Below are 12,340 nucleotides of genomic sequence, written 5' to 3' on the forward strand. Positions count from 1 at the left end.
CCGCAAAAATACCCCAAAAAACAGCTCAAAAATACCCCAAAAACACCCCAAAAATACCCCCAAAAACACCCCAAAAATACCCCAAAAATACCGCAAAAATACCCCAAAAAACAGCTCAAAAATACCCCAAAACCACCCAAAAAATACCCCCAAAACACCCCAAAAATACCCCCAAAAAACAGCCCCAAAATCATCCTCACCCCGGCATCCACCTGTACAGGGAGGTGAGAGGTGGGCAAAACACCCCAAAACACCCAAAAAATACCCTGAAAATACCCCAAAACCAGCCCAAAAATACCCCAAAACCACCCCAAAACACAGCCCAAAAATACCCCCAAAATACCCCAAAAATACCCCGAAAACCAGGCCAAAAATACCCCGAAAATACCCCCAAAAAACACCCCAAAAATACCCCCAAAATAACCCAAAAAACAGCCCAAAAATACCCCAAAAATACCCCAGAAATACCCCAAAACCACCCCTTTTATTCCCTTTATTCCCATTCTTCCCTTTTTATTCCTTTTATTCCCTTTTTTTTCCTTTTATTCCCTTTTATTCTTTTTATTGCCATTTATTTCTTTTATTCTCTTTTTATCCCCTTTTTTCTTTATTCCCTTTATTCCCTTTTTATTCCCTTTATCCCCTTTATTCACTTTTTATCCCCTTTATCCCCTTTATCCCTTTATCCCCTTTCCACCCCCTTCCCCCCCCCCCTCCCCTCCCTCCCTCCCTCCCTCCCTTCCCCTCCCTGGAGAAATATTGTAAATATCTATTTTTTTGTTGGCGATTTAGAGTCCATCTCTGATGTTTGTGCTTTAAAATTAAATGTAAGCATTAAGGGTAAAAGCAAACGAAGTCTTGCGCTCTCTCAGTTGGGGTTGGGGTTCTTGGCTGGGGCAGAGGGAGGGCACCTACTTGGCAGTTACTTTTGGTTCATTTTCAGTTTGCCTTTCCTTCTTTTTTTTCCTTTTTTTTTTTTTCTGGGATTTTTAGAGAGGATCTTTACTCATAACATATTACCACAAGGCTGTTGTGGGGGGAGGGAAGATCCCAGCCTCCCAAGGGAAATATTTTGTTTCTTGGGGGTGGATTTTTGGAATAAAAAAAGTAAAAGAAAAAAAAACCAACGAACTAAAATTCCTGAGTGTTGGCTCTGCCCATTGTTTGTCTGTGAGGGAAGTGGAGGGGACGAGGCTGGGACCTCCTCTGTCCCCCCTGTCCATCTCTTGGGGTGGCAGTAGCAGCCATCCCTGTGTCCCTATCCTGGTGGGTGGTGGCAGCTGTGCTTGTGTCCTATCACCTCCTGGCAGGGCCATGTGAGTCCTTGCCCTCTGCTCTCTTTTGGCGGATTCCTGGGCCACCAGGGTGACATTTGGCATCCCCCAGCCTGCAGGGATGTTGCAGCCCACGTCCCCTGGCGGTTGGGCTGTGACATTTGCATGGCGAGGTGCAGGGCTTGCTCTTCCGTGGGTGACATCCTCCTCCACAGGTGGCGTGGGTGACATCCTCCTCCACAGGTGGCGAGGCCAACGCCACCCTCCCTGTGCCCCAGTCCCTGTGTGTCACCTGAGTGATGCATCAGGACCGAGCAGATCAGAGCACATAGCACCCCCGCTTGTCCCCTCCTGGTGTCCCCTCCTGGCCCTGGGGACAGGGAGCCTGCACATGGTGTCACATGCACATGGTCACACCTGCTGTCAGGTGTGTGCACCCACATGGCACATGTGGTGCTGCACGGTGCCACATGCACTGGCGTGTGGTCACACCTGGTGTCACGTGGGGTGACACATGAGATGTCATGCATCACACCTGCTTGGTCACATGCAGGGCATCACACACAGAGCCACTGTCACACACCCAGCCAGTGTCACACACACATGGTGTCACCCACCCAGTGTCACAGACAGTGAGACACAGCCGGTGTCACACTCACATGGTGTCACACATACACAGTATCACACATTCACGGTGTCACACCCACAGTGTCACTCACACACAGTGAGACACAGCCGATGTCACAGTGTCACACACAGGGAGACAGAGCCAGTGTCACATGGTGTCACACATTCACGGTGTCATATCCACAGTGTCACACCCACCCGCCCCCAGTGTCACCCACCCAGTGTCACACACAGTGAGACAGAGCCAGTGTCACACTCACATGGTGTCACACACACACAGTGTCACACATACCCCTGGTGTCAGACACACCCAGTGTCACCCACCCAGTGTCACCCACAGAGACACACCTGGTGTAACACACATGTTCCTGGTGTCACACCCAGTGTTACACACCCACACCCAGTGTCACACCCAGTGTCACACCCAGTGTCACACACCCACACCCAGCGTCACACACTGGTGTGACACACACATAATGTCACACACCCATAATGTCACACACACACACAGTGTCTCACACAAACACAGTGTCACAGCCGGTGTCACACACACATAATGTCACACTCTCACTGTCACACACAGTGTCACAGCCGGTGTCACACACACATAATGTCACACTCTCACTGTCACACACCGGTGTCACAGCCGGTGTCACACACACATAATGTCACGCTCTCACTGTCACACACCGGTGTCACAGCCGGTGTCACACACACATAATGTCGCAGACACCCCCACTGTCACCCCCGGTGTCACCCCCCGCTGCCGTCGGTGTCGCGGCCCCCCCTGGCTGGGCGGGGCGGCGGCGCAGGCCCCGCCCGCCGTTCCCGGTGCGGCCGCGCCGCGTTCCCGCTGCGGGCGCTCCTGGCGCTCCCGGCCCCGCGCGTCCCGTGTCCCGGCGCCGCCGAGCCCGGCCCGGCCGCTCCCCGCGCCCCCGCCCGGCTCCCCCGGCCCGGCCCCGTTCCGCTTCCGGGCGCGGTTCCGGTTCCGGGGCCGGCGGGTCGGGCCGGGGCGGCGGCGGCGGGTCCGCGGCGCGGGACGATGGCGGACCTGGAGGCGGTGCTGGCGGACGTGAGTTACCTGATGGCCATGGAGAAGAGCCGCGCCGCGCCCGCCGCCCGCGCCAGCAAGAGGATCGTCCTGCCCGAGCCCAGGTGAGGCCCCGGCGCTGCCACTCCGGGGGTCCGTCCGTCCGTCCGTCCACTCTCAGCCCCGAGACCCCCCCGCGGCCCCCGCGCATCCCGTCCCGCGCCACTCCCGGCGCCGCTCGCTCACACCCGCGTGTCACAGACACTCCCGCACACGTGTGTGCGCGGCACCGGCCGGGAACACCTGCCCGGGCTGCGCTCCGGCACCGCGTCCTGCCCCGGCACAGGCACACGGACACACGGACAGACACGGGCAGGGACACACGGGCACACGGACACACGGACGTGGACACACGGACGTGGACACAGACACACGGACAAGGATATGGGCACACGGACGTGGACACGCACACACTGACACACAGACGTGGACAGGGACACACAGACATGGTCATGGACACACACGGACACACAGACATGGACACATCCTGCTTGGCATACAGACAGGCACACGGACACAGGCACACGGACATGGGCACACACATATCCTGCCTGACATACACACAGACATGCAGACATGGGCACACACACAAATCCTTCCTGACGCACGGACAGACAGATGTGGACACCCAGACATGGGCACACACACATCCTGGCTGTCACATGGACACACAGACATGGATGACACAGTCAACCTGCCCAACAGACAGGCACAAACAGAGAGACACAGGGACATGGACATAGAGTCATGTGTATACACCGCCTCTGTCCCCTCCACGTCACTCCCCTGCTCTCCTGCTGCCGTGCACGCTCATGTTTACACACACACACACCTGTGCCCAGGTGCACACATATGGTCAGGGTCCCCACTCCCCCTTCCAGACCCCGGTGCCCTCCTGTGCCTTCACTTCCAGGCACCCAGGATGCTTTCTGGGGATACCCTCCTCCCCAGCCTCCCTTGGACCCCCAGTGCATGGGACACCCTGTGATCCTTACAGGGGCCCAGCAACTTGTCACACTTGGGTGGGGACACACAACACGGGAGGATACGTGTGCCACCGGGGCTTGGGGGACACGGGAGGAGTGGGAGAGGAGGAGTATGGTGGGCACGGGAGTGTGTTGGGAGCAGGGGTCTTTCAGGGGGCACGGGGGCACTGAGTCCCTCTGGTGTCTCCCCAGCATCCGCAGCGTCATGCAGAAGTACCTGGAGGACCGGGGAGAGGTGACCTTTGACAAGATCTTCACGCAGAAGATCGGTGAGCTGGGGGCACGGGGGGCTGTGGGGGACACGGTGGTACTTGGGGGAGCACCCTCAAGGGTGGGCTGGTGGCCACCACGGCAGTAGTAGTGGCCACGACCATTCCCCTGCCCCCTGGAGGTAGCAGGGGGGCTGTGGGGCCCGGCTGGACATGGGTGCCAGGGGGCTGCGCCACGTTCCCCACCCCATATCCCCCGCCCTGTCACTTCCCCCCACGCCAGCCTTAACCGTCCTGGGCAGGAAGCGCCTCTCACTTCCTCCTGCCGGCTCCGGCGGTTTCCGGGCACGTCCTCCCCACAGCAGCCTGCCCGTGGTGCCTGCCCATGCCCCTGACACGGTGTCCCCCTCCACATCAGCCCCCTCACTGCCCCCCTGCCCTGCCCCACGGTGCTCCAAAGCACTGTTCTGTGCCAGTCTTGTCCCCCGTGTCACCCTGCCAAATCCTCACCAGTCCGTACTTGGCATTTCCCCTTCTCCAAGCCTGGCATGGGGGTGGTAGCAGGGCCAGGCAGGCCCAGGGGATGGTCCCTGTGTCCTTTGATGTGGGCCGTGGGGCTGGCATCTCTCATGCTGTGGCTCTGTCCCTGCCAGGCTACCTGCTTTTCCGGGACTTTGCCTTCAACCAGGCCGAGGAGGCCAAGCCCCTGATGGAGTTTTATGAGGAGGTGAGATGGGGGCACCCCCCTGACAGCCCTGTGTTCACAAGGAGGGGTGGGTTAGGGTTTGGTACCTACAGGCCCACAGACGTGGTGACCCAAGGTGACAGTGTCCAGGGAGCCGGGAGGTGCTGCTTAGGGGACACAGAGGATGGGATAACCATTGTGTGCCCATGGGATGTGGCACGCGGAAGGGCTGGGGCCACAGTTCCCAGTGTCCCAGGTCCTGTGTGCCCCTGTGCCACGGGAGCTGTGCCCTCTCCAGATCAAGAAGTACGAGAAGCTGGACTCGGAGGAGGAACGAGCTGCCCAGAGTCGCCACATCTTCGACCATTACATCATGAAGGAGCTGCTGGCCTGCTCCCACGTGAGTGCCGTGCCGTGGGGTGAGGCACCGGGGTGGGAGGGGTGTCCCCAGTGTGCCCACAGGGGCCTGGTACCCAGTGTCTTCAGAGGGAGCTCCGAATCCTCCACAGGCTCTATCCTGGGAGCCATAAACCCAGACACAGACCCCCTCCATGGGTTTTCCCCTGCCTGGCCCCTGTGTCCCTGTCCCTTCTATCCAGGGTGACACAATCCCATCTCACCTCACAGCCCTTCTCCAAGAGTGCCACGGAGCATGTCCAGAGCCGTCTGAGCAAGAAGCAGGTGCCCCCAGATCTCTTCCAGGTGGGCATCACCCAGGACAGAGAGGGAGTCCCTGTCACCTGTGGTACTCGGGGAGTTAATCCTTAAAGGGGGCTGGGGATGACAGGAGTCCCTGGAGCTGTGGGGGAGGGAGGGTTCTCAGAAAGTATGGGGAGCCCAAGGGATGGTGTGAGGGTCCCCAGCATGGTGGGAGTGAGGGGAGATTGCTGATGGTCCCCATGGGGTGGTCATCAGGGGATTGGGAGGTGGAGGTAGCAGGGATGTCACCCTAGGGTGACACTGGAGTCCCCAGAGCTGGTGATGTTGTGGTCCCCAGAGATTCAGGTGACCCTGAGTGGCAGAAGCATCCCTGGGGACCTGGAAGTGGCAGTGGGGGTTGTGAAATCCCAGGGATGGAGAGACCTCACGTAATGGTGGGGGATGGGTGACGTGGGTATCCCTGGGGACACCATGCTGAGCTCTGTGTCCCCTCCAGCCTTACATTGAGGAGATCTGCCAGAACCTGCGAGGGGGCATCTTCCAGAAATTCATCGAGAGGTGAGCTGGGGGGAAAGTACCACATGGATCAGGGTGTCCCATCCCCCTGGAGACCTGGGTCTCCCAGCCCAGACTGGGACCAGGGGGTCCCTTCTTAGATAGAGCTCCAGGGGTATCTGTCACTACACTGAGGACTCAGGGGACACTTCTCATCCCCAGATCTGTCCTGGGGTCTCTGTTCCCAGACAAGGGTCCCAGGGGGTGCTACCTGTATCCAGACAAATCCGAGGGTTCTTGGCGGGGGGTGTTTCTCCAGGGTCTCCACTCTTGCCCTCTCTGTTCCTCCTTGCAGTGACAAGTTCACGCGGTTCTGCCAGTGGAAGAATGTGGAGCTGAACATCCATGTGAGCAGGAATCCCTGCACCCCAGGATGCACCTCCAGGGAGGGGGACACGGGGAGCCTCTGTGTTCCTCCCCTGGGGAAACTGAGGCAGGGGGTGGATCCCCCCACCACCATGGACCCAGGTGTCCAGGCTCACCTGTGCCTCCCTGTCACCCCCTCCAGCTCACCATGAACGACTTCAGTGTTCACCGAATCATCGGCCGTGGCGGTTTCGGGGAGGTCTACGGCTGCCGGAAAGCGGACACGGGCAAAATGTAACAGGGGATGCTCCATGTGGGGGGGACAGAGGGATCCACCTGTGATTTGGGGCTGCTGGTGGTCCCGAGGGCACCTGCAGGGGTGTTGCCATGATGACACGTGTCAGGATGTTGTGGAAATATTGTCATGGCTACAGGGACATCAGGACCGTGGGTGGGAGGTGGAGGTGGGGATGTGGCCGTGGGTGGTGGCACTGGAGGGACACAATGGTATGGCTGTGGGGACACAGTGGCTGCAGGGACTCCGTGCCCCCAGGTATGCCATGAAGTGCTTGGACAAGAAGCGCATCAAGATGAAGCAGGGCGAGACGCTGGCCCTCAACGAGCGCATCATGCTGTCCCTCGTCAGCACCGGGGTGAGGGCATACGGGCAGGGCTGGCACCCTGCTGGTGGGCTGTGGCAGGGGACAGGGACAGGAAGGGTGACCCCCCCGTGTCTTCTGCCAGGACTGCCCGTTCATCGTGTGCATGTCATACGCCTTCCATACGCCCGACAAGCTCAGCTTCATCCTCGACCTCATGAACGGTGAGACCCCGGTCCCGAGGGACCCCGTGGCTCAGGGGGCAGTGCCAGGGTGACAGCTGGTCCCTGTGGTCACAGGGGGGGACCTGCACTATCACCTGTCCCAGCACGGCGTCTTCTCGGAGGCGGAGATGAGGTTCTATGCGGCTGAGATCATCCTGGGCCTGGAGCACATGCACAGCCGTTTCGTCGTGTACCGTGACCTCAAGGTGACCGTCCCCACAGGCACCCACACCCCTGTGGGCACCCTCAGACCCCACAGGATGCCCTGTTGGCATCCTCGGGCCTTTAGAAACCTCCCTTAGGACTCCATGGGCAGTCACAGGTGTCACAGCCACCCTGCAGGAGCCCTCAGACCCTGTGGGCACTCCCCAAATCCAGAGGGCACCCTCACGTCCCTTGGGCACCCCTGACACTGCAGGAACCCCCTAAGATCCATCGCAGACTCTGAGACCTCGGGGCGGGTACTCGCTGACCCCATCAGCACTTCCCAGTCCCACCTCAGTCCTGTGGACACCCCAAATCCCACAGAGCTCCCCAGCTGTGCCCATGGGCTGTCCTTGGGCTCAGGGGGAATGCCATGTCTTGGCAGCCAGCAAACATCCTCCTGGACGAGTTTGGGCACGTCCGCATCTCCGACCTGGGCCTGGCCTGCGACTTCTCTAAGAAGAAGCCCCACGCCAGCGTGTGAGTGTGCCCACACCCCTGCCCGCCCTGCCCACCCGCCCAGGGCGGCCCCTGACCCCCCTGTGCCCCCTCCCCAGGGGCACCCACGGGTACATGGCACCGGAGGTGCTGCAGAAGGGGGTGGCGTACGACAGCAGTGCCGACTGGTTCTCCCTGGGCTGTATGCTCTTCAAACTGCTCCGGGGGTGAGTGTTGGGCTTGGGTGGGCGCAGGTGGGCACGGGTGAGCACCACTGACCCCCCTTTCCCCTTGACGCCACAGGCACAGCCCATTTCGGCAGCATAAGACAAAGGACAAGCATGAGATTGACCGGATGACCCTCACCATGGTGAGTGGGGGCACCCCTGTGTGTGTGTGTGTGTGCCGGTGGGTGCTGATGTGAGGGCAGGGCATGAGCACCCCTGGGCTGTTGTGCCCCCCACCATGTGCTGGTGGCGGCCTGGGGGGCTCACTGGGGGTGTGAGGGGTCAGGGACAGCTGGTCCTTCACGCTGAGCCATGCCCAGAGTGCATGTTCGTGCCCATCTGCGTGCATCCTGTGCACATCTGTGTGCATCCCTAGCCCTGTGTACGCATGTCCCTTGGTGCCAGCGTGTTCATGGAATCTCCCACAGGCTGTGGAGCTGCCGGACTCCTTCTCCCCAGAGCTGCGCTCCCTGCTTGAGGGGCTGCTGCAGCGGGATGTCAACCGGCGCCTGGGCTGCATGGGGCGTGGGTGAGTGCCCCCAAAACCCCTGGGGTACCGGGGAGGGTGTGCTGCTGCACTGCCCTGAGAGCACAGCTCACCCGCCCTCCTCCCTCCCCAGGGCTCAGGAGGTGAAGGAGGAGCCCTTCTTCAAGGGCCTGGACTGGCAGATGGTTTTCCTGCAGAAGGTGAGGGGCACTACACCCATGGTTGGGGACAGGGACACGGACACAGGCAGCCACCCCTCTGACCCCCTGTTCTGACCCCCCTCTGACCCGCAGTACCCGCCGCCCCTCATCCCGCCCCGTGGCGAGGTGAACGCGGCCGACGCCTTCGACATCGGCTCCTTCGACGAGGAGGACACCAAGGGCATCAAGGTACTGGGACGCAGGGGCTGAGCGTGGGGGCGTGGGGTGCCCAGCAGCCCCTCACCCCGGCATCCCGCCCTGCCCAGCTGCTGGAGAGCGACCAGGAGCTGTACCGCAACTTCCCGCTCACCATCTCGGAGCGCTGGCAGCAGGAGGTGACCGAGACTGTCTTCAACGCCGTCAACGCCGACACTGACAAGCTGGAGGCCCGCAAGAAGGCCAAGAACAAGCAGCTGGGCCACGAGGAGGGTGAGTGGGGCTGGGGACCCCCACCCTGACAGCCCCCTTGGGATGCATCCGGGGCTGACCCCGCCTCTCCCGGGCACAGAGTACGCCATGGGCAAGGACTGCATCATGCACGGGTACATGGCCAAGCTGGGCAACCCCTTCCTGACACAGTGGCAGCGCCGCTACTTCTACCTCTTTCCCAACCGCCTCGAGTGGCGTGGGGAGGGCGAGTCGCCGGTAAGGCAGGCACAGCACGGCACTGGGTGGGTGCCAGGGTGTGCCGGGCACAGGGGGTGCACTGTGAGGGGTTTGGGGTGCGTGGGGGGCCAGGGGCCGGGCTGAGCCTGTCCCCCCAGCAGTCCCTGCTCACCATGGAGGAGATCGACTCGGTGGAGGAGACGCAGGTGAAGGAGCGGAAGTGCATCCTGCTCCGCATCCGCGGGGGCAAGCAGTTTGTGCTGCAGTGTGATGTGAGTGTGCCCCCCTCCCCCTGGGTCACCCCTAGGGCTAGCCAGCCTCTTAGGCCACTGGCATCTCTGCTGGGTGCTGGCCACCCTCTGCCCCCTCACTGGTTGTCTTCCCCGAGTGCCACTTGCTCCCGCTGGGCACTAACCAAACCTTGCTGGGTGCTGGCCAACTCCTGCTATCTGCTAGCCACCCCCTCTGCTAGGTACTAGCCACCTCCAGATTGTCTCTAGCCATCCTCTGCTGGGCACTAACCATCTCCTGCCAGCTGCTGGCCACCTCTTGCTGGCCACTAGCCCTGCACATTTAGTCCTTCAAGCCGTGACAGGGCATGAATACTAAAAGCTTGGGGCAGCTCCAGAACCCAGGGAGACCCAAACTACCCTGTACCTTGCCCTGGCACCCCAGGGAGCCCCAAACCAGGAGCCCTGGCACCCTGGGGAGACCGTGACAAACCAAATCTTGCTCTGGTGCCTCAGCGAACCCCAAACCACCAGTCCCCTGCCCTGACACCTCGTGACCTGCCCTGGGGAGCACCCAACCACTCTGTACCCTTCCCTGGCACCCTGGGGAGCCCACCACCCTGTATGCTGCCTGGGGAGTCCTTGGCTAACCTGTCCTCTGCCCTGGCATCCTGGGGAGCCTGTTCTGACCTGTTCCCTGCCCTGGGCATTTCCTGGCCGCTCTGTCCCCTTGGGGAGCCCCTCCTGACCCGTTCCCTGCCCCGCAGAGCGACCCCGAGCTGGTGCAGTGGCGGAAGGAGCTGCGGGACGCGCAGCGCCAGGCACAGCAGCTGCTGCAGCGGGTGCCCCGCATGCAGAACAAGCCCCGCTCGCCCGTGGTGGAGCTCAGCAAAGTGCCGTTCATCCAGCGCTCCCCCAACGGGCTCTGACCCCCTCCTGGTGTCCCCTTCCCCCCTTCCCACCCCACCTCTAATTTATTGGGTTGGGTTCCCGCGTGTCCTCCCGTGTCCCTTGGGGCTGGTGCCACCCCAGGGGCATGGCTGCGGTGACGCCGCTGGCATTGGGCACCTCTCCCTGGTGTCCCCACCCTGATCCTCCGTGAACTCTCCGGCTCAGATGAAGGCAGCCCCCGCACCCCCATCCCCACCCCTGCCCACCCGCTTCCCCACTGCCACGTGTGCCAAAGGGGGCCAGTGGGTACTGGTGTGTCCCCCCCTCCCCGCGTGGCTGTGTCCGTCCCGTGGGTGCCAACTCCTCCTGTGTGTGTGTGTGTGTGTGTGTGTGTGTGTGTGTGCGCGCCAGGGGGACCCCCTGTAAATACTGTGCCACAGGTCCCCTGCACCCCCCGGCTCTGCCCCTGCCCCTCCTGCCGCCCCCCAGGGCAAGGGGGGCACCCCCAGCCCACTGCCACCCCCCCTTCCCAGGGGAGAAGGGATCAGGTGGGGCCCCCCCAAATCAGCCTCCTGGTGGGCACAGGCGTCCCCTCCCTCCCCAGTTCCTGGCAGCATCTGTAAATATTGGTCTCCGGTCACTCTGCTCCAGGGGCTGGGGGAGCACTGGGCATGGGGGGCACCGGGCAGAGGGGGGGCCACCGGGTGAGTGAGATTTTCATGAGCAGAGATGTGAGAATGCCAAAAAAAAGAGTTTTTATAATAAAAATATAGAAAAACACCGCCTGGCTTCTCCCTGCAGGGGGTGGAGAGGTCACTGTGCCTGCTGAGGGTGTCACCGTGTCCCTGTCACCTCCCTGTCACAGGGCTGCCCCTGTGTCCCCCCATGGACACAATGGCACTCTGGGGACATCTCAGGGAGTCCCCAAGCCCTGCAGGGTGGGGGTCCCAGGCCAGCGGGGGGTGCTGGGGATTGTGTTCCCCTTTGCTATGCTGTCCCTGGGGGTGACTTTGGCTGTCCCCTTGTCACCAGGCGGTGCAGGTGGCACCTCTCCTGCCCACACCCTGCCTGCGGGCAGTGCGTCGGGGCGCGGCGGGCGTGCAGGGCCGGTGCTCCAGCATTCCTGGGGATGGGATGGGATGGGGTAAGCCCAGAGCCTGGTGCACGGTGGTCCTGAGCACTGTGTACCCACTGCAGGACTGATGTCACCGCATAAAAGGGGTCAGAGAGCCCCCGGTTGAGGAGGAGGATTGGTCAGGGTGGGATGGGATGAGATGGGGTAAATGGGGTAAATCTGGGTCTGAGTGCACGGTGGTCCAGAGCACCAGGTACCCACTACAGAGCTGATGTGATGACATAAAAGGGGGTCAGGGAGCCCCAGGATGAGGATGGGATGGGATGGGATGAGATATGCCCAGTACTGGGTGCACAGTGGTCCTGAGTACTGTGTACCCACTGTGGGACTGATGTCATGACATAAAAGCGGTCAGGCAGCCCCGGAATGAGGATGAGGATGGGATGGGATATGCCCAGTGCCGGGTGCACAGTGGTCCTGAGCACTGTGTACCCACTGTGGGACTGATGTCATGACATTTTTAGAAGCGGTCAGGCAGCCCCGGAATGAGGATGAGGATGGGATGGGATATGCCCAGTGCCGGGTGCACAGTGGTCCTGAGCACTGTGTACCCACTGTGGGACTTGATGTCATGACATTTTTAGAAGAGGTCAGGGAGCCCCGGGACGAGGATGAGCTGGGGTCCGCTGTCCCTCCGTGCTCGGTGCCGTTCCGAGTGCCGACGCTGTTCCCGGTGCCCTGTGCCATCGCCGGTGCCGTTCTGGATG

At 61.3% G+C, this 12,340-nt stretch overlaps 2 protein-coding genes across 3 annotated transcripts in view; both read left to right on the forward strand.

The window, feature by feature from the left end:
• Positions 1–2,913: 2,913 nt before the first annotated feature.
• GRK2 (G protein-coupled receptor kinase 2) lies at positions 2,914–11,240 on the forward strand. 2 transcript variants are annotated; one of them, XM_017828595.1, is made up of 21 exons: positions 2,914–3,056; positions 4,170–4,246; positions 4,840–4,913; positions 5,170–5,271; positions 5,499–5,573; positions 6,028–6,089; positions 6,382–6,433; positions 6,595–6,686; positions 6,946–7,045; positions 7,137–7,215; positions 7,291–7,421; positions 7,805–7,899; positions 7,977–8,084; positions 8,161–8,227; positions 8,513–8,613; positions 8,705–8,771; positions 8,865–8,960; positions 9,038–9,200; positions 9,280–9,416; positions 9,539–9,649; positions 10,375–11,240. In XM_017828595.1, the coding sequence occupies exons 1-21, from the start codon at positions 2,944–2,946 to the stop codon at positions 10,534–10,536; spliced, it is 2,064 nt and encodes a 687-aa protein (XP_017684084.1). In that variant the 5' UTR covers positions 2,914–2,943; the 3' UTR covers positions 10,537–11,240. The 2 variants fall into 2 exon arrangements, with proteins under 2 accessions (XP_017684084.1, XP_017684081.1); XM_017828592.1 differs by having other exon boundaries at positions 9,536–9,649; positions 10,375–10,603.
• Positions 11,241–12,084: 844 nt separating this feature from the next.
• ANKRD13D (ankyrin repeat domain 13D) overlaps positions 12,085–12,340 on the forward strand; it is a 9,333-nt gene continuing 9,077 nt past the window's right edge. The window contains exon 1 of the mRNA XM_017828581.1: positions 12,085–12,325. Within this exon, the coding sequence (XP_017684070.1) occupies positions 12,085–12,325 (241 nt within the window). The remainder of the gene's footprint in view (positions 12,326–12,340) is intronic.

The sequence above is a fragment of the Lepidothrix coronata genome, unplaced genomic scaffold (assembly GCF_001604755.1).
Source record: "Lepidothrix coronata isolate B3197 unplaced genomic scaffold, Lepidothrix_coronata-1.0 Scaffold150, whole genome shotgun sequence".
Lineage (NCBI taxonomy): Eukaryota > Metazoa > Chordata > Aves > Passeriformes > Pipridae > Lepidothrix > Lepidothrix coronata.